This window comes from Bombus pascuorum, chromosome 1, assembly GCF_905332965.1.
Source record: "Bombus pascuorum chromosome 1, iyBomPasc1.1, whole genome shotgun sequence".
In the NCBI taxonomy this organism is placed as follows: Eukaryota; Metazoa; Arthropoda; class Insecta; order Hymenoptera; family Apidae; genus Bombus; species Bombus pascuorum.
Window position 1 is genome coordinate 5631264 of NC_083488.1, and position 26961 is coordinate 5658224.

Here is a 26961-nt window from a genome sequence, read left to right on the forward strand (position 1 = left end):
TTTGAATTAATAAAACCGATTACACATTAAACGAAATTTTCCAATGCAATTCACTCAATTCTTCGTTTCATCTTATCTCAAAAAGTTTCTTGATTTAGTTTTCTCAATCTGTATCTCACATTTATAAAATGCTTCTACAGATCTGGCTGTATGGTAAAACATAGAACAACGTACTAAATTTATATTTCACATTCATAAAATAATTCTGACTGATTAAACTGTATGATAAAATGTAAAAAAAAAAAAAAAAAGAAAAAAGAACGAACAATTACGTGATTCGAAGTTGGATAATATTGAGCTATTCTTGTAAATAAAGGTGGGGAGAGGCAAAGAAAACCGAATGTGGGGCTGCATCGATGATCGTCCAAGGAAATATTGGGCCAACGTTATGCCTTCTCAGTTTATACCGAGCTCACCGTTCAGGTAACACCTATCGACTGTAGCCGGTCACTCTTCAAGTCTCGTTTCGTTTCGTTTCGTTCCGTTCTCCAATTGTTCACTCGTGGCCACTCGTATTCGACAAAGGATTCGGCTAAAGACGAATTTTCTTGCATTTCTGTAAGTAAGTGCTTGACATTGTAACCAATGACTTTCTTCTTTCTTCCTTTTTGCTTTGCTTGTTCCTTTCGAACGATACACTCACATAATATGTTTTGACAATGAGTCGTCGCTACAGAATAACTCTCAAGAGTTACATTTATTATTATACGCAAAGGTTTTGTCTTATTATCTTGATATTCCTTCGAATGATAAAACGAAGTAAAAAAACTTCGATTTCGCTTATCGTATATCCTATACATATTACGGTGCTCTATACAATTTACACGCAGAATTAGCCGAGTATGATACCGGCGTTTAAATTGGCAAGTTACATTTATATTTTCAAAATTAATTCTTTTTGCGTAACAGTGTATTTCGTAATAAGACGAGTTCGAGTATTATTTAGAAATAAATCTCTGTTTTCTGAAAATGAACGTTGAGTAAGTAGAAATAGGTACACACGATGATATATAATTGATATGATATCTAATTGATCGATGTCTGACATATAATGTAAATTTAGAAAAAAATGTAATCGTAACTGCTAAAAACTAACGAATGCCAAACTTTCTAAGTGAAGCAATACTCGAACGTAATAGTGACCGAGATTTTATAACGTGGAACAGAGTGATTCAACGTATATGTATATTGTAGAACTTTAAAGTTACCGACAAATTTATGATCTGTATACTGACTATAAAAAGTTATGTGTTTAAAATACGGAATATTTGGTTCTAATCTAGCGTTAAATGTTATATACTTAAATAGTCTTGTCAGTATTACACGCCGAACAGAGCAAGATACCAAATGTGGAATTACTGGAAATGCGTGTATATTAAGTAGTAGTTGAAACGTTAAAGTTAATATTGATATGAAATGTTACTTTTAGACCAATGCATTTTTTTGCATTGCCTAATATTGTGTATTAAGTACTTATCTTAATATGATTAAATAATTATCAATACTATCAGCAGTACTCGATATCAATGTTAAGTACATACATCGATTTGGCTGTTGAATATTTCATAAATACCGAATGTTGAATGTTGAATATTAAGTACACAATGTGAAGTGTCTCGTGCATGTAAGTATCACAGAGTAAATATCCAATATATCGTGGGATGTGTTGAGCAAAGATTACTGAGAATCTCTAACGTGTATTGAGTATCAAATATTACCTAAGTCCTGGCAATGAGTGTCAAACATCGAGTACCTGAGCATATTGAATGTTAAGTACTTATTAAGCGCCAAACACTGAGCACTAATTAGCAAGTATGAAACGACGAATGCTAAAGGTGCTGGAAAAATGACTAACTATGAAATTAGTATCTTTTCAATTATCGATGAACTGCGGATTTTTACGTACATTTCTACTTTTATAAACCTGATTAGACGAAATCTAAATAGCAATTTATTTCACCCAACAATTACTATACACTTGGGACATTTTGTATATTTTTGCAATTTTACATTTCCCATAGATGCATAAAAATCAGCAATCTCGTTAACAAATATTAATTTTCTATAATTAACATGGAATGTCTAGTATCTAAGAAAGGTATGAGAATTTGAAAGGTGTATGAAGCTATGAATAGGAATGATTTAAGAATTTATATTTCGATACACATTATACGACGATGCACCTAAAGGTAATAGAAAATTCAAATGACACGAGTTTTTACCTACTTTCTGATCGATGCTATTTTGTCGATTACGTAACGATCAATGTCGTTTTGAAAACTGAGAAATAGAAATTTTTGGACCTTCCATTAAAAAACGTTTTGCGAAGAGCAACGAAACAGAAGCTGATATTCTTAACAGAGAAAGAAAGAAGAAAAGAATTCTCAACAGAGAAAGCGACACGTTTACCATTCCTCTTATTGCCAAGGTTCTTTTTTCTAAAGTAATCAAGCTTCATACGTTTCAGTTTCTTTGTCAACACGTTGTTGCGTCTCTGCATCGTCGTAAAAGTTATTGCAACATCGCCTTCCAAAGATTCTGCAATCATAATTTTCTTTCTTTTATACAAGATTTATTTTGAGAAGATCTGTTACACTCATTGCTTTAAACATTAACCTGAGTGTTATAATAGCTAAGCAAATGTAGACAACATTGAAAGGATAGAAGCAAAACTTTCAACGTAATTTATTCGATTTTGTCTTGTGGATATTTTCTTTTGCGGAAAACTACCCGATTATATTTTATAATTTTTAAACTACAAAAGCATATAATAATACAAAGATGCACCGTGAACCGAAAGTTCAAATAAATGCAACCGTGTGCTCTTTTATATAAAAATTGGATTACATGTAGATCAACCTAGAAAAACGTATTATTTGCCTAGTTTCATCATGTACACTCTCCGCTATGATTGTTTCGTAAGTCAATCTGTGTTTCTGTAATTTACTCTAATTATTCGATACTCATTGTCCTGACATCCTCATTCGATGATCATATGCAAACTGTCTGACATTTTTTGTCATTTGTTTCACGGAAACAGTCACATAACTGAGTTGTTACGTACGAAGTTAAAATATATTACTGTAATTTTCAATGACGAATCTCAGTGCGCTACTAACACGCAGATTTGTTTGCGATTTTTTTTGTTTTTCCAAATATTGTAATTAATGCTTTAACAAACAGCGTAAATCTCGATTACTATTTTCTAATTAAACAAAAAACAAAAAAATAACTCCAAAAAAATGGAACGTGAAATTACAAAACAAAATTGGGGCTATTACTTCCCTTTCTCTGTATCCTTCGAAATACTGCTTTATTGAAAAATTAAATACCATGATTGTATTGCACGTTCCTAATAATTAACGACACTGCTTTGGGCATGCTTTAGAAAGTAAAATTTTGAACGAATACGAATATACCAGTTTGGGAACAAATAGGAAAATAACAGGAAAATACACGTTGTTGTGACAACTTATTACACCTAGTGCACATTTTGACAGCCGTAGCACGCCTTCTCCGCTTCTTTCGTGTGATTTATAATTTATGCTACAATTTTCGTTCCAATGATATAACTCTTTTTTCCGGTGCACTATCTGTGTCACCGCTTTTTGCATATATATATGCGACAACTCTGCAACTTCTTGACATAAATCTGACATGGAAATTGTCTTCTACTCGTAACTTGTTATTTTTCCCTTTTTGTTTAAATGAGCTTTTAGCAAACGAAAAATCGCCATAATTTTGCAAGACTGGACGATACCAGATTTCTTGTCATAAAATAGGAATTTCCTTGCAAATGAAATTTAATAATTTTGTCTCTCCCTTTCTTTCTGCATATAGCGAATAAAAGTTTGCCAAAATTGAAAACTTTAGGTAGATACAAGACGATGGCAGAATCAAAAACGGAGGACATCCCCGATAGAATAGCGGAAACATTCGAAGGACAGAACATCCTAATCACCGGTGGGACTGGTTTTCTTGGGAAAGTCGTCATCGAAAAATTACTCAGATGTGTACAGAACACGAAACAAATTTACATGTTGATCAGAACGAAGAAGGAAAAAGATCCAAAACATCGTTTGGAGGAAATCTTCAATTCACCGGTAAGATATCTCTTTCGTCGTGTAAAATATAATTAATTAGTGGTCGTGGATCCTGAATTCTTAATCCAAGTTGGTTAATTAAATTTTTTAATGGAATAAATACCAACGAAAATATAGTATTTAAAATCGACATTGTCGTACGAGCATTCTATATCGAAATCTATGTTTTCAAACAGAGTCAATACTAGTGAACACATAGAATTCTAGATTGACATTCAACAAATATTTTAGATCGAAATGTATTTAATCGATGCAGACGATATTGCATAAGTACGAAGAACAAGCAATTAAGCCACATGTGTATACGAAACAGGTTTCTCGTAACCCGTTTTCTACGTAAGAGAATTCTTCCTAACCTAATTTTCTGGCTAGAGATATTTAGTCTACTGTTGCCATACTCTTCAAAAGATATTTAAAAAATCTACAAATACAAGTCTTGCTAAAATTACATGGAAACTCATTTCCATCCCAGTTTCCTCAGAAACTGTTACAAATGTTGCGTTAGAAATATATATTTTACTGTTTTTAATTTATATTTCAAACACAAACACGTAGAGAAAATTTAATTAGTTAAGTGTTACGTATCGCATGTGCGATAGAGATAGACTTAGATGTGTGCAATTTCATTAAAAAAGTTGTTTTCACTGCTGGAAAAGGAAGACAATTTTTTTAGACACGATTGTGTAGGAATATCTAAAGTTTCAACAAATAATAAAATTCCAAGGCATTATAAAATACCCTATGTATTTACTTTTGTCAAATAAGAAAATATTACTTAAACAATGACCTTTCTTCAATACGATGACGAAATAATGTCACGTAGTAGACTGCAGACGAAAATTATACACCAGTGAAAAGGCCACGAGAAAGAATCTGATCTGTACAGATGCAAGATGATTGATATTGCGCAAAGAATCGTGTTCTTCACGTATTCTTCGAATGAAATTACAGCCATCATTCCTGAAATTATTATTACATCGTGAATTTTTCTTCACGAGAAAGAAAGATTTCTTCTTTCACTTATATGAATTACCAAGAGTCAATCGATCACGTATTGTGACATGGTTGTAAATAACATAGAGATAAAAGAACGTATGTAATAGTCAGTGAAATATTTTGTGTGTAACTTATAATGTCATGTTAAAAAAAAAAAAAAAAAGAGAAATTACTCGTCATCCGCAGAGTCATCTTCATTTCCTGCGGAGTGGAACATATTTCGAAATTACGTTGATAATGACTGTAACGTGAATCACTGAAATTTTCGTGGATTCGGTTACCAACAATGAAATTCATCACATGTAAGTAAAAGTAAGGCGGTGCGTTTTGTTACAAGACAAAAATCCGAGAAACTAAGTCAAGGCCCTATAACAGAGAAGAGGATGGCAAACGTTATTATTACCATTATCATCAAGTCTCGGTGAAAGTTCTTATTTTTCTTGTACTGGTGTATTATATCATATTTTTCCTGCTACTGGCCTCTGGACCCCTTTCTAACATTCATATATACGTACTCAACATAGGCTAAAGAATTTAGTTGTGAATTACATATACCAGTTAGTGAGAAACTGGTTACAGACGAAATTTTTATAGTAGAAGCATACGTAATGAATAGTATTCAATAATAATAATAATATATATATTATAGTATTCGGTAAACAATAGTATTCGAATTTGTAAAAAATTTTCTGACGAATGTTGAATTAGTTTTTTACTAACAAATAGAACAAAGTAAAATAGGACCCAAGAATCCAAGAATCCAAAATGAATCCATTGATATTTTAAGCTTTAAATTTTAAGAGGTCAGTCTCATAAATTGAGCAAAATAATTCATACAAATGTAATTCCACTCTGATTTAGAAATCATTTATTTTAGCTTTTTGAGAAAGTGAAGAGACAAAGGGGTGCAGAGATACTTAAAAAATCAGTAACTGTTGTAAGTGGAGATGTATCGTTACCTGGGCTTGGAATTTCCTCAGAAGATAAAAAGATGCTTTGTGAAAAGATAAATATCGTGTACCATGCAGCTGCCACAGTACGGTAACGTGGTGCAAAATGAAGTATATTTGGATTATGTATAAATAACTTGAAAATAATATTCGATTTAATCATTGAACTGTTACAGATTTGATGAATTGCTGAAGAAAGCAGTATTATTGAACACACGTGGTACAAAGCAAATGTTGGAATTAGCCAAGGAGATGAAACATCTGAAACTGTTTGCTCATATCAGTACAGCATATTGTCATCTTGAAGAAAAGGTACTATAACATATTATACTTATGTATGGTAATATATACTTGGAGTAATATATAATTTTCTTCTAGATTTTAAGAGAGAAACCATATCCACCACCTGCAGATCCTCATAAAATAATCAAATGTGTTGAATGGATGGATGATGATGTAGTTGAAGCTATGACAGATAAAATTTTAGGACACCTTCCCAATACGTATGCCTTTACCAAAGCTTTGTCCGAAAGCTTGGTTGAAGAAGCAATGTCACATATTCCAGCAATTATATTAAGGTATAGATAAAAATAATTTTTGCAAAGTGTAAAGTATTTTTAATCATGGAAGATTATTTTCCCCCCCCCCCCCCCCAGACCAAGTATAGTTATACCTATATGGAAAGAACCAGTGCCAGGATGGACAGACAATATCAATGGTCCAACAGGACTTTTAATTGGTGCTGGTAAAGGTGTTATTCGAACAATGTATTGTAATGACAGTAGTTATGCAGATTATCTTCCTGTTGATATTGCGGTAAATGCAATTCTTGCCAGTTCTTGGAATTTTATATATTGCAAGGACCATGAAAAGAGAGTTTATAATCTTACAAGTAGCAGTGAATTTAAGGTGTATTATCTTTTAATAAAAGTAATTTTGGATAATGACTTATACATGTAGCTAATAATTCAGTTTGTTTCAACATGGAAATTTTAGGTATCATGGGCAGAGATTATTGCCAGAGGTCGAAAAATAACAGAAAAGGTACCTTTGAATGGTGTTGTTTGGTACCCAGGTGGCAGTATGAAAAAATCAAGACTCATGCACAATATATGTGTTCTACTCTTTCATATGATACCCGCATACCTCATAGACGGACTTATTTTTCTTGCAGGCTATAAACCAATGTAAGTATACCTAAGTACATCTAAATATTGCAATTATTGAACTACAGATGTTAAATTATTTGCAAATCAAAATACTTTGACCACATTAAAGGACATAAAACTCTTACTATAAACAGTATGTGTCGTGTACAACGCCGAATACAAAAAGGTTTCGAAGTATTCGAGTATTACGCCAACAACCAATGGGACTTCGACAATTCGAATATATTCGAACTAAGGAATAAACTTAATCCTGTGGAATATAAGAAATATCAGCTACATGGGAAAGACATGGATATAGACGCATATTTCGAGACATGTATACGAGCAGCAAGAATTTACATTCTAAATGAACCACCGGAAACTTTGCCAGCTGCTCGAAGACACTTGAGGATGTAAGATCTATTTACGAAATGATTCTCAGATCCTATCAATTTTAATAAATTTTTATATTTCTGTTGCAGCATGTATTGGGTTGACGTGATTACAAAGATACTTTTCTTCGTTTTACTAATCTATATGGTAGCATCTTGGAGTGAAAGTTTCAGAGCACTGTTAATAGGGAGTTGGTTATTTGTTACTCGAACTCTGTCGCACTAATTACTGACCTCTAGTTTCTAATACTTCTAGCAATTAAAATTTTTTCTACAACCAAATAAACTATAAATTCCCTTTTTTGTTTACTGTCCCAAACCTTTTTTTTGAATTAATTAAAATAGTTCATAAAAGACATTGTATTATACAATTATTTTTTGAATAAATGTTTGCAAATAAAGTAATATTTCATTGAATCATTTCATATGCTCTTTTCCAAAGCATTACGAAGGTAAATAAAAAGAATAAAATAAAGAATGATATTCTCACTGAAAAGTGGTTTTTATTTATATCAAATATTGAAAGAGAATTACTCCCTTACACAGATTCCTGTACAGGTGGTTCATAGCCTTCTGGTCTGTCAACCTTTGAGCCACTTTCACCCACTTCTTCACTTTTGCTACCAGCACCATCACCATGGAGTTCCAGGAGTTTGCTCAATTCGAAACGTGGCTTCTTTAATACTTTAACCTGTAGTGTAATAAATTTCTCGTTTATATTTAAATCTATTCAAAATGTTAAGCTTACAAGAATTGTTTATATACCTTGCGGATATAGACATCGTGTAGTGGATAAATTCCCTGTGAAGCTTTTTCAATATCCTTGGCAGTAGCATCTGGTAAGAGCTTGCTAACCACACCCTTTAAATCGCTCTTTGTAACGTCATTTGTAATCGTGTCTACCATCTTCTGTCTAATTTTCTTAACCTAAACATAAAAATACACGTATATATAAGTAACCTTATGCATGAGTAATAACTTCATAATCTATATATATTAAATAAAAATGTTGCAATATCAATATCACTACTCTCTAATCCAAAAGTAATGTGGTAAGTGAGTGCATATTATTGTATGCAACTCCGTAAAACACAAAAGTGTGTATACCACTTTCATGTGCTTAAGTTGCAAATATTGCAGATAGAACATAATAAGTTTATTTTGTATAAATACCAACTTGTGCATGTTGAGCATAACACGTTTTTCTGGTGCTCAGTTGATCTTTGTTAGTGAAACCAATACAGAAAACTCTGAGAAGATACCCATCAGTGGTTTTCACATCAACATTAGCCTCTATCAAGGTTTGCCATTTCTTAACCATGGACCTCAATTTGTCTGTAGTTAAATCCATCCCGTGGAAATTGGTTAACACATTACGATGTTGTACATCTTCAGCTATCAACCTAAATTTACGGAAAGATCTTTCGGCGTCTCCGTCATTTTGCAAATCAGCCAGGGAGACTTCAAATACTCTGTATTTTAAACCTTCAGAGGCAATCTCTGCAAAACAATAAAGATAATATTAGTAACAAAACATTATATACTGTACAATATATTTTAAATAAATTTGTGGCAGTAACTAATTTTAATATTATTATTGGAATAATATTATGGTAAGTGTCTGCTTTCCTTTATGCAACATAAAACGCCATATAAAGTATTAATAAAACTTCTATGGAGCTGGAGTTGCAAAATTTTTGTTAACACAAAATATATTACTTGTTCCTTGTGTTCTGTTGACCAATGTTTTGCCAACATGACGATTGGTAAACATAGATGGTGCCTTAACATCGTACCAATCTTTACGAGTGAAGGGATCAACACTGTGAGAAAAGAAGAGTTAGGTTAGGATGGTTGAACTTTTAGGTTAGATATAATAATTTCTTATAATTTAATAATTCTGTGGTACTTGTAAACTTTAACTCAAAATTTAATTTGTTGAATTCATTGAAAGCGTCAAATTCAATTAATTTCTATTGACGTAACATTATTTTAAAAAAAACCAATGAAAATAAGAAGTCAAAGAAGGAGTTAAATTTTCAATTATACAATTAAAGATTATACTTAGATAAGATATACAACTTTTTAATGTTATCTTTTATATAAACGAATAAATATTAACAAAATCGTAATATTAAACATGGAATATACGAATACATTTGACTATTACGTGTAGAGAATCTATTTCAATATCAAACATCTTTAGCGACATTAGACAGAAAATTACATTTTTTACATAAGGGATATTTAAAATACATCGAGGAAATATTATAATTTACTTACATCTTCTTTTTAACACCCTTTTTACCTCCTTTTGAGAGCCCCTTATTCTTGCCGACCGCCATGACTAACGTTACAGACGAAAAGAACCACGTTTACGTTATGACGGAAACTGGCAGAGCTATCTATAAGTTATCTGCGTATACACGAACACTGATTGGTTGAACCAGTTCGCTTCTATTTTGAATAAAACTTTTTAAATAATATTTCATAAATATTAATAATAAATCATTTAAAAATTAAATTCCTAATTATATATATTTATTATAAATAAATCCTTAATATTAATAAATGGGTATTAAAAATAAATATAAATAAGAATTTTCCAGTACTGTTACTTAAACATCAACTTTAATATATTATTATACTAAACTTGGATATACAAAGGTATATGTGCGTAGCAACAATAAAATCGAATAAAAAATATATCTTACTCTAAAGAAAATAATCCTGTATTTACAAGCTTAAATTATAATATAAGTTTATTTATATGTTGTAAGCTTAATATGGATTAATTTAAAAATAAATTGCTATTTCTATAATTTATGATTTATTTTAAGAAATCTTATTTTGAATTGTTAATTAAGTATATTAAATACAATTAGATATATTGACTATTAGAGATTATAAATGCATAATTGCAGTTTGTGCATACAAGTACGAAGTTTCCTGCTAAAGTTTGAGTTTTACTTAAGATATCGAATGTCGACAGCTGTTGGCTTTTGGCTAGTTTCAGTACAATTCGAATTTTCGCATATAAGACGGTGGGATTTATTTTTTTTTTTTTTCATCGAACGCAAATACAATGTTCAGCGTTCGTCTTTTTTCGCGATAAATTTTCTCGGTAAATGAGACGATTTTTAACGGAATATATGTGCACGCAGTGGTCATTACAAAGACTTGTATCAAGTAGTTGGCCTATAAAATCGTTCTGATAATCATGAATCTCCACACATTGTTTCAAGATTTCAATCCAAGGTAAAAATTATTGCACGCGGATTCTTTTTCTAAATTTTTAAAAATTTAAATGCTATTTCTAAATTAATAATAAATTCGCGTAATATAATGGTATTTTATATTTACTGGAACATATAAAATAGTTTAAAACATCGAGTGTTATTTCATGCACTTAAAGATTTATATTGTTTAATTTCTGATTTGATATTCTTCGCAAAACTATATAATTTCATTTGTCAACTTACGTAACTTTTGATAATTTGCATCAAGGGTCTATTAATATTTTTAATTTTAGTCTAAGATACACATTTTATCTGGGTCAGATGGTTATTTTAAACAAATAACTGGTATTTCATTCAGCACATTTTATCATTGTTGGAAGATTGTTGACCTTTGTCGGAAATTATCGAAAGTAATACAGTTGCAATATTTTATCCATTTATGGTATATATTTTGTAATCATTGGAAATTATTATTTAAAATAATAAATATATTTGATAATAACTTTTTATAAAACTCTGTAACATATCCTATATGCAATCTTAAAAATGTTTATGAAAGTATATGCAACAAAATATACTAATCATTTCTAATTTATATTTTAGTAAATTTTTGGTACACTGCTGTTTGATGATATTTACAATCTTATTTGCACTTCGTTTGGATGGTTTCATAGAATGGAGTTATTGGACTGTATTTACTCCAATATGGTTTTGGAAAAGCATGGTAATTTTGGGTGCTACTGTTGGAAGTTACGTTTGGTGGAAGCATCCACATGCGAGATTGGAAGGAGATGCTTATATACATTATAAAGCAATGTTGATTACATTGGCATTACATTTGATTCTGTTAATGTTTGAATTGTTAGTATGTGATAAATTAGAATCTGAAAGACACCTTTGGATGCTTGTATTTATACCACTTATCTTCATCTCTGCTGTATCAATAGTTGTAAGTAATTTTTAATTGTATACCTGGAAGATATGGATTGATTCTACAGAAAATGTTCTTATATTTTTAGGTGTGTATATGGGCTGCAAAGCACGATCGATTATTTGATTTTGAATTATTTTGTGCAGTAAATATTCTGCAGTTTATTTTTTTAGCATTAAAACTGGATGGTATAATTACATGGAGCTGGGAAGTAGTGTTTGCTCCCTTTTGGGCACTGTTATCATTATCTTCAGTTGCAGTATTATATGCAATAGTGTTTGCTGCTGTTTTATTAAGAACTCCACAGATTAATGCCAGACAAAGGCGAACATCTTTGTACTCAGCATTGGCATATACATCTCTTGTGTTTCCAGTCCTAGTGTTCCAAGTAAGAATTACAATAATTTTCTTTTAATTAATTTTCTTTTTAGCGAATTTCATTAATACTATGATTTTATTCGTTCTAGATACTATTAGCAAATAAATTAGATGGAGATATTTCACTGAATTATACAACAGTAGTAATGCCACTTTTAATATCTCATGTAACACTTATTTTTATGTCATTTGAGGCAAAAGGAGGAAACATATGTAAGACAACAATATCTAATGTAGATTTCATATAAAATTAGATATCATGAAACGATAAAATTATTACTATTAACACTTTAGGGACCAAATTCGCGTCTTCCGTTCTTCAATAGTTGAGGACTGAAGAGGCGAATTCGCGTCTTACGTATTTCATATGGTATCCTATAAAAATATTAACTACTGTTAAATAAAACAGTAAAAAAGCAATGGATGCTATAAACAAAATGTTATTAATGTGTTTTTACATTACATGCTTGAATAATACGAATAATACGATCCCCAGAGTTTAAGAAAAAGTTGTTACTTATTCTAGGGTGGTTTGGTGTTAGGAAAGATTTTTGTCATTTTCTACTGGGATTATGTCCACTGCTCCAAGAATATGGTAATATTTCTTACCAACCACGAAGTGAGCAGGATCAACCACCATCAGATCAACCAATGGTATCAGAAAAGAATGAAAAATACGTTAAAAAAATCGACCTAATGAAACCCGTCGTACCTATAATTTCTATCGATATGCCGGATTGATTATATTGTTTAGGTATGCATAAATATACATAAATATAGATAATTAATGTCAATTTAAAAGAAATATTTTATGTTACAGGGTCTATTCGGATAAACGAAATATTTTTATCGATATGATTGGTTCATACCAGATACGATATCTTACCAAGTGACGGATAGGTGCGTAAATAATAAAATAATTATAAAAAAAAAGTGGGGGGAAATTGTTATTTTCGGTACGATACGAAAGTCTTGTTATTGTTAAACATATTGTGCGCTAAGGCAATCATAATTATATTACCCATTTTATTCATGGGGTTTAAGCCTTACATGATCATTGTAAAGATTTGGTAGAAAAGATCTTGAAAGGTTTTTTAAAATGATCTACTCAAAGATCACGCGAAAGTTCAATATTGGATGCATCTACATAAAATGCCCCTAGAGCAAATTTAGCAGTCGCAGTGCTCAAAATCATTGTCTCTTAAAGCTGCATCAATTTTATGTCTATCCAAACATTTAAATTATGCGTAGAATAAGCAACCAACCCGTCCATTTGTTTGATTACTCCTTTATAATGATATGGGATAATTGCCGACCTATTTTATTAAGCCTGTTATTCGTAAACTTTACGTAACGGTAGCATTATTATTACTTTGCCAAAAGTAGTAGGTATAAAATAATGGTGAATATGCCTAAGCTGGTGCTAAAAAAATTAAAAATATCTTAGATATGTTTTATATGCAACTGTGAACTGTGTTTAAAGTTGAAACTAAACCTCGGTGTATCGTGATCTGTACAGGGCTAAGCTTAATTTGTAATATATTATATTTTAAATAGATTTTCCTGCAGAGTGTCATAAATGTACATTTGAAGCTTGTTACCAAGGAAAATCTTTCATGTAAATAATACTCCAAGTTTTAGGATTTGTTAGCACTGTACAGGTCATGTCCAGGAAGTTTATTATGTATATAGCTAAGTTTTGATTAATTAATATTGTCTGACTTTTAGTTAGCATAAAATTTGTCAACAATGAATTATTTGTAAAAAAAATTTGTATATATATATACGTATATATAAAGATAACATAAATAGTAAAAAGTAAAAACGAGTAAAGGTATGAACGATATAAATAATTACGATTTTGCATTATGTTTTATATTTTCTTTTAAAGATTGCCGTTTTTATCTTATATTATTTAATATTCAAAGTTTGTATTATGAATAAGACATGGTTGTATTATTCGTCTAGTAAATTTCAAGAGATTGTCACAATTAATGAACAAAAATTGTTGACTACACGAAAAAATAATAAAATTAATTACATTTTATTTTTATTCTCTTGGAAACGTTTTATTATATTTACGAGCCCTTTTTCGAATAATTTTCATTTTAATAACAAATTTTAAATATACATCTGTAACGAGTATGTTGATAATATATAGAACAAAAAACAAAAGTCATACATTTACATTAGAATAATTTTTCTACACGTTCCTAAAAGTTTCGCAATATTTCTCATAAAAATATTTATATCAATATTATAAGAGAGGTAACCATTTTAATATGTAATATAAGCGTGTTCAAAGGGCTCTGTTACTCTAAATGTTAAATTAATTTTGAGTACGATTACTACTTATCAGTTGCTTAACAGATGCTAATGAGTAATAAATACGTTTTATAATCGATAATGTTACAAATATATAGCATGTTGGTGGTACATATTGAATAATTTAAATTCTATCACCTTCCTTTTTAAATTGCTATTTATTTCATTGAAAACTGAAAATATTATGATGTACATAAAAGTATAATATTTGTTCGACACGATCTACGTGTTATGTATTATAATATAAGAGTTATTACGATATAAAAAGCGATGCAGATTCTTATTTACAATTAGATATAATTTATCATAAACTTAGCTGAAATTTGCAAATTGTTCGAAACGTTAAGATTTTAATTGGCCTTAATGAGACGAGAGATTGGATATATCAGCTGGAATACAAGACTGAGCGCCTCGCATTTTTAAAGTAGCATAAGTAAAATGTAAAAAAAAAGAAGATGAAACAAAATAATTGAAAAACTAATAAATATTAAGGATATTAATTGTTAACGTTATTAGATATCGTAACTACCTGATCGTATACCCAATCAAAATTTTGAGATATCGTATACCCAATGATTTATTGTGTTATAATGTAGAAATAATGTACATACTCTGTTGTATTACAATAACATTATAGACTATATTAATTATTATGTGTTATACATATCTATCATGCGCGACGATTGCTAAATATGTAGTGGTATTATTTTATTTTATATACACTACACGCAAGAGATACCATTATAATCTAATAAAGTTTATATTTTTGGTATTAACAGACACGAGCAATTTTTACAATACGAGATTTTTTTCGGTATTGTTTTTTGTATGTATGGATCGCATGTGATCAATCGGTAACGTGTTGGATCGTTCATGTGTTAAAAAGTGTGGACATCTTTTTATCTCAATCATTAACATTGTGGTCTTCGGAAAGGCATTTTTGTGAACATCAATCCTAAGATTATTGGAAACCTATAATATGCATATAATATCTATGCTACAAATTATATGATTTTTTACATTGTTTGCTTTTTTTTAATGTAAGAAATGGACGACGATTATGGATACATATCCATAATGTCCCGTTTATCATCTACTCACATTTTTGGTACATGCGCAAACTATTGTCGGCCAATAAGTGTATTTGCATCGTAATAAATTGCATTAAGTCTCAACATAATGGTATATATTCAGGTACCCAAGTACGACCAAGGAGCAACGAGACATTCTTTGATACTTTTGCAACGTCAAGTTCGGAATCCTCTATTAATGACGTTTCCCAAACGTACAGTATTCGCAAACGTTTTGCACAGAGCGTAACAAATTCCAACAATCCTGAGCAACTAAACATGTTAAGGAAAACAGATCATCGTCGTTTAATTATTTTATTTTAATTAGGATTGACTAAAAAGAAACTACAGCATAATAATACAGAAGTAAATAATATAAGATTTAAAAATATGATGTAACAGTTAGAAATATTGGAAAATTGAAAAAATGTTTCGCAATATAAAATTTGTTATTTCTAATCGTTACGTTTAAGCATATTCTTATTGCATAGACAAATTTAATTAGTGTGTTACGTACGTGATTTCACAATCACCCAAACCCACGGCGCTTAGGCGTGGACATCTTTGAGCGACAGAGAGTAATACGTGATCGAGTAAACCGGGTCCATAAGCTGCAATTACTAGCTCAATCAACCGGGGACACTGGTAGCTAATACGTAACACAGTTGCTTCCGACGGCGCTTCCCCAAAGTATAGGTGCGTTATAGGAACGTACGGTGCAAATAATGGACTCTGATCGTCTTCGCTCGTCATATAGGACAATCTAATTTAGAGTGAATTTCACATTTTACATAATATAAATATACCGCAATGCACCTGATAGAATTTAGATATTTAGATATATTTAGAAATTTAGATATTTCTTTTATACAAAAATATTTTATATCGTGAAATAATGTATCCCATATTAATCTGTTTAAATATCGTAGCTCTGTTACGATGCTCTGAAGGATTAAGATAAGAACGAACGTTTACGGTACAAGTAAATATATAACGTGCACTCACAGTATAAGATTTATGTTGGGCAAATGACTGGAAAAAGTAAACCAAGCTTTATCGCTGACTCGCGGAAGTGGTTTTGTCTCTGGATGCACTTCCAATCGCAGGGTTTCCAATTGCACCTGTTTTTCAGAACTCAAAGCTAATAGTAACTCGTCGCTAAGCAATGAATAGGACAGTGACAACTCTTGCAGGTATCGACAATAATTGACCAACGCCTTAATCCCTGCAAAAATTTGTTGATATCATATTGTTTTTATCATATAATCTTATAATCGTTAACGTTATTATTAACATCGAACGAGTTGAATTTTTTCAAGATGAAATTTAAAAAGCATTGGATTATTTCTTGTAGAATGAAAGTGAGTTAAACCTTCGGGTAACAATCGAGGAAATCCCTTAATTCGTAGAAGTTGCAAAGTTTTCGAAGAGTCCTCATCGCTTCCGGAACGATCCTTCTTTTGTTCGATCGAGTCTTTGTTTGATATTTTCATGATGGATTTGAACTTATCATTGTCGATGTCTAAGAAATCAGGCTTTGCAGTGCTCATTAGTGCCAGCATCTATCGGCAAACATTCCAACAGAAAAACTAATTAATTAAGTTAAAAAATTTAATAATGTCTCTTTAAACTACAAATAACAGTTTCTTTTAGAATACAGAAATCTAGTCAGGACTTGTGGCAAAGATTTAAAATGGTACTTCTTCACCGCTGAATTAATTTAGTATTCTTAATCAATCAAATGACACAATGATAAGCGCACTTCGTTCCTACTCATTTCACCATTAAATTTCATACATGTTTATCAAAAATTATCATAATTATCAATAATTTCCGTAATACGTTCAACTTCAACATCCTAATCAAACTATACCATCGAAACATACGTAAATCAATCTATCGTTAGTCCTTCCCAAAGACTTACAATCTATAACACATGATTAAATGGGTGCAATATATATTTATAAAAATAATACACTTTTATTTCATAGATGGTTCCATCTTTATCACCAGTGAACACTATATCATTCCAGTTGCGACATTTGTATGATAATAACGTACAGGGTTGAGCCCACTATCAAGTAAAAGTGTATCACATTTTTATGTGTACCATCAATCTATGAAATTATAAAGCTTTTTATAAAAAGAATTAATTTTCACAGAGGTATAATGTTCACGATCTTATATTACAAACTATATTTACTTCCATCCCATTAGTTCTTCCCAAGATCTTACTTTCGCCGGTATAACAATCCTTAATTGTTCCTTAAAAAAAATATACTCCAAAGGAAGTCTCCAAAAAATTCCACAACTTGAACACTTTCTTTATACCACCAATACAATTGAAATAATTAATCTTATAGCAGCCACAGAAACCATAAACCGCCCAAAATTTTCAATGGGTATCCGATTAGCGTGCAGGCAGCCTCGATAGGCTCCACGCTACTATGACTCTTCAGGAACTCGTGGAACGGACAAAGTTGTTACGCCGAGGAATGCAATACCTTCGACTCATAGTTGAAGACAACTAGTTCGTACGGCCTCCGCCGCAGGAGGCGGTGAGAAAAAGCGAAAGGACGATTGGAAAGGCTGTTACAATCGTTGTGCAAGAGAAAACATTGATCGAATTGAGACCACGGAGAGGCTTGTGACTAGGACATGCACGTGCTAGGTATCCGCCGTTGCACTAGGTTCCGCAGGTAACTTTATAAGGAGTCTGTGTATACTTTGAGACGCATACCCAGGTAAAAGGATAGCTACACAGCTATAGAAAGCGGTCATGGACTAAGTAAAATATTTTAAATGTTCCTTAACCTCTAGCTATATTGCTATTCACGTGCTAGCGTTTGCGGATCACGTGCATTGCCCGTATAAGGAGGATCTCCAATTTGATAAATGATATTGCTAGTCAAGTTAATTAACTCTTCGTTACTCTTTTTCTTTTTCCAAAGTAGCGCGACGTAGTGTATGTTTGTAATAGAATCTGACAGGACAGCAAGAAATTTTGTGTTAAGTATACGCATATCAAATTCTAAATCTTCAGTTCATCTAAAGAGTACTAATCCTTTCTCTGAGAATTCAAAATCTTCAGTTTTCTAAAGTATTCTAATTCTTTCTTTAAGAATCCTAAATCTTGGGTCCACGAGGATCTTTTATCGTTCTCTAGAAATAGATAGATTTACTTAGTAATAATATCATATTTCAGTGAATTTGCGGAGAATTCTTTGTTTTTTTACACGTAAAAAAAATGACGCGGAATTCGATAGATTCTGTGTGACATTTGACAGTCAAGAATTAAAAAAAAAAGAACAAAGAATTTACATTATCAAAAATAAAATATATAAAAAAGATTGTGACTGGATCGGAAAAACAATAAAAAGAAATGAGACGAATATTAATCAAACGAAATAAATATTACATAATAATTGCGCACAATCGTGCTCAAATATTAAATATTTGACGAGCTTAATAAAACGTTTGTAATCCGTAAAAGGAGGTCATGGACTTGCAGAGACTGTTGCCGGTTCCCAGTAGACCATGCACGTGTTTTCCTTTGCGACTCACGTGTATCACGAAGAGAAAGGAAACTGATATAAATGACTAACTAATTAAACATCGTTCGATACCTACTCGATTGCCTTTACTTATCAAATACTTGTTTAAACACTTCATTCTTTATTCCTGTCAAAATGATTACATTTCTTTCGACAGTATCTAGTAAGAAAATAAGCAATTGTTTCTATATTTTTTACAATTTATACATTTTATTTGATATACTGGATTTATATATTATATTATATTTTTAAAAACATTTAAAATATAGGTATGTACAAATCTTAGAAAATGCAGAATAAATTTAGCTAACTCAGTTATAAAATTGCTAGTCAGAAGAACATGGCTAGAACGGCAAATAAAAGTAACAGCAGTGAAAGTCAAGCTTCGTTAAACGTTAAATACGTCATATTTTATCCGATACGCGGTGCGGTAAGTTCTAAACAGACATTAAATGACAAACGCTTCTACACGAATCTATTAAACAGTTTACCGTTTCATTCAACGTAACTGTAACGTTGTACCATTGAAAGAGTGTTATTCCAAAGCATTCAATGTATCTAATATCAATAATAAATTGTCCATCTTTGACACGATATACAAAAAGGAGGCTCAAACCTAAGCTTAAATTTACAATTTTTCATATTATGCATACACCAACCAATCATTCAGTGTTCTAGAAAATTCGAATTATACAGATCAAAATGCAAAAGAATATTTACATATAAAAAGATATAAAGAACATTACCTATTATCCCGGTTGTGACTGAATTTTACGTTCCTTAAGAACGGTGATTTGCGAGTGAGAGCGAATCGCGGGACACAAACTGACAGATGGAACGAAAGCTCTTTGCGGTGGAGAGTCGTGTTCTTTGGAAGCGAAACCCATTTACTTTTGCAGTGGCTCGCTGCTAGCATTCGATTCGGTTGCCCGTCAGTTAAACTGTTACCTGAAACAGCACGCGTATTGTTAACACACTGTCGTCATACACCTGAACAATGAACTCATTTCTCCAAGTAATGCTTATTACACCAAGCACTGCTTCGCTAACTGGCCACAGATCTAGTTTATCTGGCCAACTATATCGGAAAAGATATTTTTCTATGAAATCACAACTATCGTTTCTTTTCTCCATTAAGTACAAATGAAATATAAATACCTGTCACTGATATAGAAACATTTTATGAATATGAATATTATATATATTATATAAAAACGTTTTGAAATTTCATTAACATTCTGATGAAACAGTCATTTATTATAAAAATGCATTCAGTAAAAAACGAATATATAGCATGAATTGTGATCTTAAATACATGTAGTTAATGTAAAAGATGGTCTCATTAAATATTGTAGCTTAGTAATATAATTACTAATTAACTGTTCAAATATTCTGGACATCTTTGTGAAGTGTATGTATGGAATAAATATCTAGTAACTTCTATATACAATTTCAAATTGATCTTAAATTTTCAGAATCTGATAACCTATATAATAGTTACATCACATTCAAAGATCATAAAGGCATTTAAATATTCAATTATTCAGTACATTAAGCACAAATGGCTGTCCATATCGTATATTAATTTTTTTCTTTAATCTTAAATATATCGTAACTTCAAATTGATTTCAAATTTAATGAAGAAGAATGAGGAAATTTCAAAATGTTTCGTATAACATGTATAATATATTCCTAAAAGATATCTGTACTAAGTATTCAAAAATTTTCGCGTGCCATTGTATACATATGTAAGTAGTAAGTACATATAACACTAAAGATTCACTTCATAAGATCAGTTTCAAGAACTCTGGTGGGAATTCCAGTAGCCAATCAACGAATCAAGATCTGGTCCAGTTCACGCGGCACTGCTACGATCGTTAATAACGCTTCGCCGTTTCCAATCAAAAAACTATTTCTATGTATTACAACTTTCCTTGTCACGGAACGTTACGCAGCGAATCCTGCAACCTGACCGTCGAATTTCAACATCATGTTACTACGCATATCCCCCTTTAGAATCGTCCGAATTGCTCGCCCAATAATTGATCACACCTACTAATACGCAGATATTCGTGTTTTGTGGTACGTCGAAGCGAAACGACACGCAATGTTCTCCAAATACCAATTTGCCAAGTATGTATGTATTTTTGTTTTTCTCGTTGAGGAATCTCCAGTTCTACGCGGTAACTCTATAACGGACTTCTCTTGACTTCTCTAGACCGATAGAATTTTTTGTTTTAGCAGATATTTTTCGTTAAACGCACGTCCCTACAAACCGGTCTCGAGTTAATACTGTGCTCAGTTGCTCACTGCGCTTACGGTGTCCTGCCTGATGCACGCGACACTGCTAAAGGCAGCTGAAATAGATACACGTGTTTCACAGCTCACGTGTACCCTGCGTATTGATACCTGTATGTGCATAGGCATTCGCCCATAGCTATCCTATGCATACATATATCGTTCACCCGACATGCGTCATCATCGCTGCGTATCGTTCTTTGTGCATCTCTATTTTGGGAAAATGCCGGACCTGATTATTGTTTTTAGGAGTTCAAAGTTAGGAATTAATGAATAACAAATTATTTGAAAAATATAGGAATGATGTCTTTCGAGTTTAATCGAATGGAAAAGTATACTTTCGCTTTGTATGGAATTTTGTGTTGGCCTCTGACGGCTAATGTTGCGTTAACGCAGCGTTTCATTCGCGATCTGTTTTCCACTCAAATTTTAACATTACCCCTCTGAAAGGAAATTAATATCTCTCCAATACTATTTCTTCTACATAGATTCTAAAATTTTATGAAATGTAAAGTCAAAGTGCTTACAATATAATTATGATGGATCTGCTTAATTTGATAGTTTAACGTTCTTGAAAATTGATAAGTTAGCGTGTGACAAATTAGTTAAAAAAAATTACATGTAATGTATTTATTCGTGACGTTTAATTAATATCACGCGTCATATAATTTATTTGTTATGATGACGTCTTATAGATGAGTTGTTAATTTACTTAGGAAACCTAATAGCGTTTCGAACAACCAGTAGAAGTGGAAAGATACAGTCACTATCGAACATTTTTTTGAAAACAAGAATACGTAGAAAAGATAAAGATAAGAGAAGAGAGTTTTCACTTAAACGTTACGCGTGACGAACACCGAGGTACAACGTATAACTTAGACCAAATGAGAATGACTAATGAACGATTACGATGCTCAGGAACGTAATATTTATGGGTACATTCTTTAACTTAATTAATTTTCATTTCTTTCACAAATATTTTTGCCACTTTACACAGAATTGAATCTTAAAAATTAATCGAACGATTAATTTCATTTATAATTCATAATACATATAGAAATGAGATATTTAATAAATTATCGAATTATATATATTTTTCCTTTACATTATTTTTAAATAATGCAAAGTGATATATTGATAGTAATTAAATATATCTTAAATATTTCTTACAGAAATGAAATTTAATTATTTAGAATAAATGAAGTATGTGTGTAATTTCTATCGATGCTAATTTACCGTAGTGATCCAGAAAATCATAAGGCAGATGCAATTTCTAGTAGTTAGATTGCAGTATGATGGCGCTAGTAGGTAAAACCAAGCGAAATATGAAACGCTCAATTATTTTCTGATTCACGCGATGCATTTGTGTCATCGTGTCTAACCTGTGTGAAAAGGGTCCATAGCAATAGTGGAAGGAAAATAAAACAATCTCTTGACAGGTGCCACCACGAAAAGAAAAATGGCAAAATGTTTAGGTTGTGGATACTTACTAATATTTCTTATCGTAAATCTAGGTAAGATAAAAAAGATACGTAAAATTTTATTTTCACAACATAATTGAATAAAAGATTAAATATAAGATCTTTTTACAATGAGTAATTTAATAAAGTGCAAAATTATGAACTTCTTATTTTGAAATAAAGTTAAACATAAGGAAAATGTTATGTACCAATTGGGAAATTTTTATCAATTAAAAACAGCTATTTCTTTGTTCATTATATAAATAAAACAAGAAAAACAGGAAAACTCCGCGATAAGATTTAATAGATATGTAACTATCTGTTTTAGTGGCTGCAGAACGAATAAAAGATATGATTTATATGAATTTTGAAGGAGTTGCTGCCTGTTTCCGTAGACACAATGGAACACATCAGTTTGGATGTTCTTGTAAGGTTATCATATATAACATTGCGTTATTTCATTGTATAACTTTCTTTTAAATAATTTTAACCTTATTTGAATTAAATTAATTATTGATAACAGAGATAAATTACATAAGATATGGTACTCTTTGTTATAGCAAGTAGGTCAGGAAGTGTTGGTGTTATTCACTTAGTGGAAGATGAAAATGATATCAGATGGCTTGAACACAATGCTAATGGTGGAGATTATACTGTAATTCTTACATTTTCTATGTTCACCAGAGACATATTACTTCGTTTAAGAAATACACATAATATAAATGGAGTTTTATTGACTAAAAATACCACTCAACCACATCCTGAATATTATTCTCCTGAAGATACTTGTCCCAATAGATATGCAGGGTATAAAAAGTGCCAGGATTTAGAGTGGAATCCTTATGGATCCTCATTACTCATGGAAGATTGGCCTTTTCCCATGTTTTATACAGAGGTTGTCTTTAAAATCTTATATAATTAATTTACTTTTAAAATTCATATATTTAATTGTTTAATTAATTATACCAATCTTTAATTTCAGAATCAAACACTGATAGAAGCTGTAAAATCTTGTTTTTTAAAACATAATGCACCTGATATGGAAAATCAATACTACAGACCACTGTGTGCACTAGAAATGAAGTCATTCATGTTTGCTGCAATTAACTCTGAATCTTGCATTAAACGTAGTGATTTTAAATTGAACTTCAATCCTACACAATTTTGTGATCCTTTGGGAGATAGGAATATATATTGGCCTTTAGCTCCCATAAATAGAGATAAAAACTCCATAATATTGGTAACAGCTAGATTAGATGCATCTTCTTTGTTTGATGGAATATCACCCGGAGCAGGTAATGTGGTCACAGGATTAGTAACATTACTTGCTACAGCTTATTATTTAAATATATTAGCTAAGGATGCTGTAGTGAAAAGTAAGTATAACACTGTACTGTGTATAATATAAATTATACATATGAAAATATTTTTAATTGCTCTTTGTCTTTTTCTTTTCAGACACTAATGTAGTTTTCTCTTTATTAAACGGAGAATCTTTTGACTACATAGGATCTAGTAGATTCATTTATGATTTGAAAGAAGGTAATTTCAATGCATTGGGTGGAGTAAATTTAAAGTTTGATGACATTAAAACTGTGATCGAATTTGGTCAACTGACTAAAGGAAAATTATTTCTTCATTCTAATAATGCGCAAAATGACGAAACAATAAAAAAGATACAAATAGCGTTGAATACTACGGTTTTGGAAGGTAGCGTTCCGCCTACATCTATACAGAGTTTCTTAAAAGAAAAACCAGATTTAACTGCTGTTGTTATAAGTGACCACGGTCGACAATTTAAAAACAAATATTACAATGGGATTTTGGATGACGCAGAAAGTCTTAACTTCAATAGGTACTATATTTTAATGTTATATTTTTTTACATAAAGATTCTATTTTAACGTTTGATTATATAAAGTATATTCCTTTTTAGGAGCGATATAAATGGGCTCGCAACTGCTCTAGCAAAGATAGCAGTTCATGTCGCTGAAATCCTTTACAAAGACGTATCCGGTACCGAGTCTCTCGACGATTATGATTCTTTCCAATCTGTTGAACATCACATTTTGGAAATGTTGAAATGTTATTTAGAAAGTGCAAAATGCCCTTTGTTTCATGCTGCTTCGTCTCCAAACGCTAAATTAATTAATCAAGTTTTATCGCTATACGTTGGTGTACATAGGGTACCAAATATTGCCACAACACTAACTGGTCAACTTCTTGCATATCTGACTAGAGAGGAAGTTGCAAATATGACAGAAACAACATGTTATGAAAACCACCTTATTTGGATGGCTGGTGATAATAATTCAGGTTTATGTATAAATTCCAGTGTAAATTATAGTACAGCTATGAGTCCAGCATTTATTATTGATGGTAAGTTAGTTGACTAGTGAAAGCAGATGTTTCAAAAAAGAGTATTATAAAGTTTTTATGCTCTGAATAGGGTATGACATGAAATCTGGAATGTATTCAACTTGGACAGAATCTATATGGCAAACATTAAGTGTAAGAATGTTCCTGAAACCTTCAGCAGCTACAGAACAACTCACTATGATTTTAGGAAGTTCAGTAGCTGGTATATCATTTATACTCGTATGGTTCATTAATTCTAGAGCGGATATATTGTTTAATTCAAGGTAATTTAATGATCTTGAAATATGAAAATCTAAAATACTGATTTAGTTGCTTACTATGTTAAATATTAAAGAAATTTGTTTTAGAAGAGCAATAAACTGCTAGGGATACGCCGCGGACCACATATCAATGGCCAGGTTGGATTACTATCAAGAAGACGAGGATGTTCCAGTAACTAGCCTTTGAATGTATGTGTGGTACGCTCTCGGACAATTTTTATACCTCAATGTTGAAATATATTATGATGCCACCGATGTTTAATTCCGATACCATCGTGATGTTTCGACGACTATTTAATCAAATTTTTGCACCTGTTGTTAGTATAATGAGAATGGACGTGCGTCCGCTTAATTTGTCACGTCCCTTTCTCTGATATTACCGATGATTATACATATACAACACATTCGACCATGAACGTTTTTATAATTGTGCATTATGTGTATGAAATGAAACAATGCAATTTTTTTTAATTTCGTAACAAAATTGATAAGAGAGTATTATGCCTGTATCTTGAGATAATCGGGGTACACTAGCATTAGAAAGTCTATTGAATTTTTGGTCTCATTAGGATTCTTTTTGTACGCAATGATTAAACGTATATATATATATATATGTATGTGTGTGTATATATATATACATATATACACACATACATACACGTATTTTATTTATACGCATAATTACATGTAACATTTACAGCTAGTATGATCGATGTAATACTTTGAACGATTATTATTTAATTTCATGCCCATTCTTCATGAACATTTAGTATTGTAAATGTCATGCATGTATTTGATTCATATTGTAGTGAATCGTTGATTATTTGCAGTACATTTACCAAGATTTTATAGGTAATAATTTTTGTAATTAATTTTATATTTCTCTGTTTATTTATTATTATTAGTTATCCTACATTGGAAATGAATTAATGTTAGTGCAGGATATTTAATTTGTTTAACACAATTATTGCTCACGATACCTAAAACTAGACAATTGTACGAAATATCGAAATGCGATAATAATGTAATATAAATAATGTAATCAAGTTTCTTTGCCAATTGTTACGATAAGAACTTTAAGAATTTATTTAATAGAGAGATTTTCAATTGCAATAAATATTTTTTCTGATTAAAAGGCAATTTAAGGTTGTATATTCAATATCTCATGTTTTTAACATGCCTTTTGCATATTTGCAATATTTATTTTTTAATTAATAGTTTTCCCTAATTTATAAAATCTAGATTATTCGATGTAAGAAGTGACGTAACAAAATTATATAAAGCATAATTGAAGATTGGAGGATTCTTTTGTCAGAGATTAAAACGAATTGTTATAAGAAAATTCTACTCAAAAGATATTTGTAAATATATACACCAATTTGTACGTATTTTATAAAAACAATGTAAGTACGTTATAAGAGACATATTTACTAAATTCTTTGATTCTTTATTATAATCTAAACTGTAAACAATAATTAA

At 31.0% G+C, this 26961-nt stretch overlaps 6 protein-coding genes across 22 annotated transcripts in view; 3 read left to right on the forward strand and 3 right to left on the reverse strand.

Moving 5' to 3' along the window:
* The window catches only part of LOC132914152 (homeobox protein PKNOX2-like), a 115268-nt gene that overhangs the window by 70053 nt on the left and 18254 nt on the right, over window positions 1-26961 (reverse strand). The window lies entirely within an intron of this gene.
* On the forward strand, window positions 287-7994 carry LOC132914023 (putative fatty acyl-CoA reductase CG5065). Of its 6 annotated transcripts, none has more exons than XM_060972815.1 (9): window positions 287-562; window positions 3841-4103; window positions 5977-6140; window positions 6226-6361; window positions 6428-6627; window positions 6706-6958; window positions 7046-7236; window positions 7353-7610; window positions 7680-7994. In XM_060972815.1, exons 2-9 carry the CDS (start codon window positions 3888-3890, stop codon window positions 7813-7815), a joined length of 1554 nt encoding a protein of 517 aa, XP_060828798.1. In that variant the 5' UTR covers window positions 287-562; window positions 3841-3887; the 3' UTR covers window positions 7816-7994. The 6 variants fall into 6 exon arrangements, with proteins under 6 accessions (XP_060828798.1, XP_060828815.1, XP_060828787.1 ...); XM_060972832.1 differs by having other exon boundaries at window positions 3878-4103; XM_060972804.1 differs by having other exon boundaries at window positions 287-558.
* LOC132914349 (small ribosomal subunit protein eS1) lies at window positions 8073-10030 on the reverse strand. The gene is made up of 5 exons (XM_060973386.1): window positions 9873-10030; window positions 9309-9412; window positions 8767-9089; window positions 8355-8516; window positions 8073-8280 (listed from the first exon to the last, which is right to left on the reverse strand). The coding sequence occupies exons 1-5, from the start codon at window positions 9932-9934 to the stop codon at window positions 8128-8130; spliced, it is 804 nt and encodes a 267-aa protein (XP_060829369.1). The 5' UTR covers window positions 9935-10030; the 3' UTR covers window positions 8073-8127.
* On the forward strand, window positions 10575-15238 carry LOC132914254 (transmembrane protein 185A). Of its 2 annotated transcripts, none has more exons than XM_060973222.1 (6): window positions 10575-10847; window positions 11432-11777; window positions 11848-12147; window positions 12227-12350; window positions 12664-12891; window positions 12940-15238. In XM_060973222.1, exons 1-5 carry the CDS (start codon window positions 10810-10812, stop codon window positions 12876-12878), a joined length of 1023 nt encoding a protein of 340 aa, XP_060829205.1. In that variant the 5' UTR covers window positions 10575-10809; the 3' UTR covers window positions 12879-12891; window positions 12940-15238. The 2 variants fall into 2 exon arrangements, with proteins under 2 accessions (XP_060829205.1, XP_060829194.1); XM_060973211.1 differs by having other exon boundaries at window positions 12958-15238.
* On the reverse strand, window positions 15022-21390 carry LOC132914301 (F-box/LRR-repeat protein 3-like). 7 transcript variants are annotated; one of them, XM_060973309.1, is made up of 7 exons: window positions 21209-21390; window positions 19833-20034; window positions 16905-17094; window positions 16538-16757; window positions 16050-16295; window positions 15564-15805; window positions 15022-15434 (listed from the first exon to the last, which is right to left on the reverse strand). In XM_060973309.1, the coding sequence occupies exons 3-6, from the start codon at window positions 17092-17094 to the stop codon at window positions 15634-15636; spliced, it is 828 nt and encodes a 275-aa protein (XP_060829292.1). In that variant the 5' UTR covers window positions 19833-20034; window positions 21209-21390; the 3' UTR covers window positions 15022-15434; window positions 15564-15633. The 7 variants fall into 7 exon arrangements, with proteins under 7 accessions (XP_060829292.1, XP_060829301.1, XP_060829311.1 ...); XM_060973318.1 differs by having other exon boundaries at window positions 21143-21390; XM_060973328.1 differs by having other exon boundaries at window positions 21139-21390.
* LOC132913974 (nicastrin) lies at window positions 21988-26622 on the forward strand. Of its 5 annotated transcripts, none has more exons than XM_060972698.1 (9): window positions 21988-22319; window positions 22626-22898; window positions 23173-23271; window positions 23405-23739; window positions 23827-24220; window positions 24303-24699; window positions 24780-25222; window positions 25293-25485; window positions 25573-26622. In XM_060972698.1, the coding sequence occupies exons 2-9, from the start codon at window positions 22844-22846 to the stop codon at window positions 25586-25588; spliced, it is 1932 nt and encodes a 643-aa protein (XP_060828681.1). In that variant the 5' UTR covers window positions 21988-22319; window positions 22626-22843; the 3' UTR covers window positions 25589-26622. The 5 variants fall into 5 exon arrangements, with proteins under 5 accessions (XP_060828681.1, XP_060828691.1, XP_060828672.1 ...); XM_060972708.1 differs by having other exon boundaries at window positions 21989-22319; window positions 25557-26622; XM_060972689.1 differs by having other exon boundaries at window positions 21989-22319; window positions 25570-26622.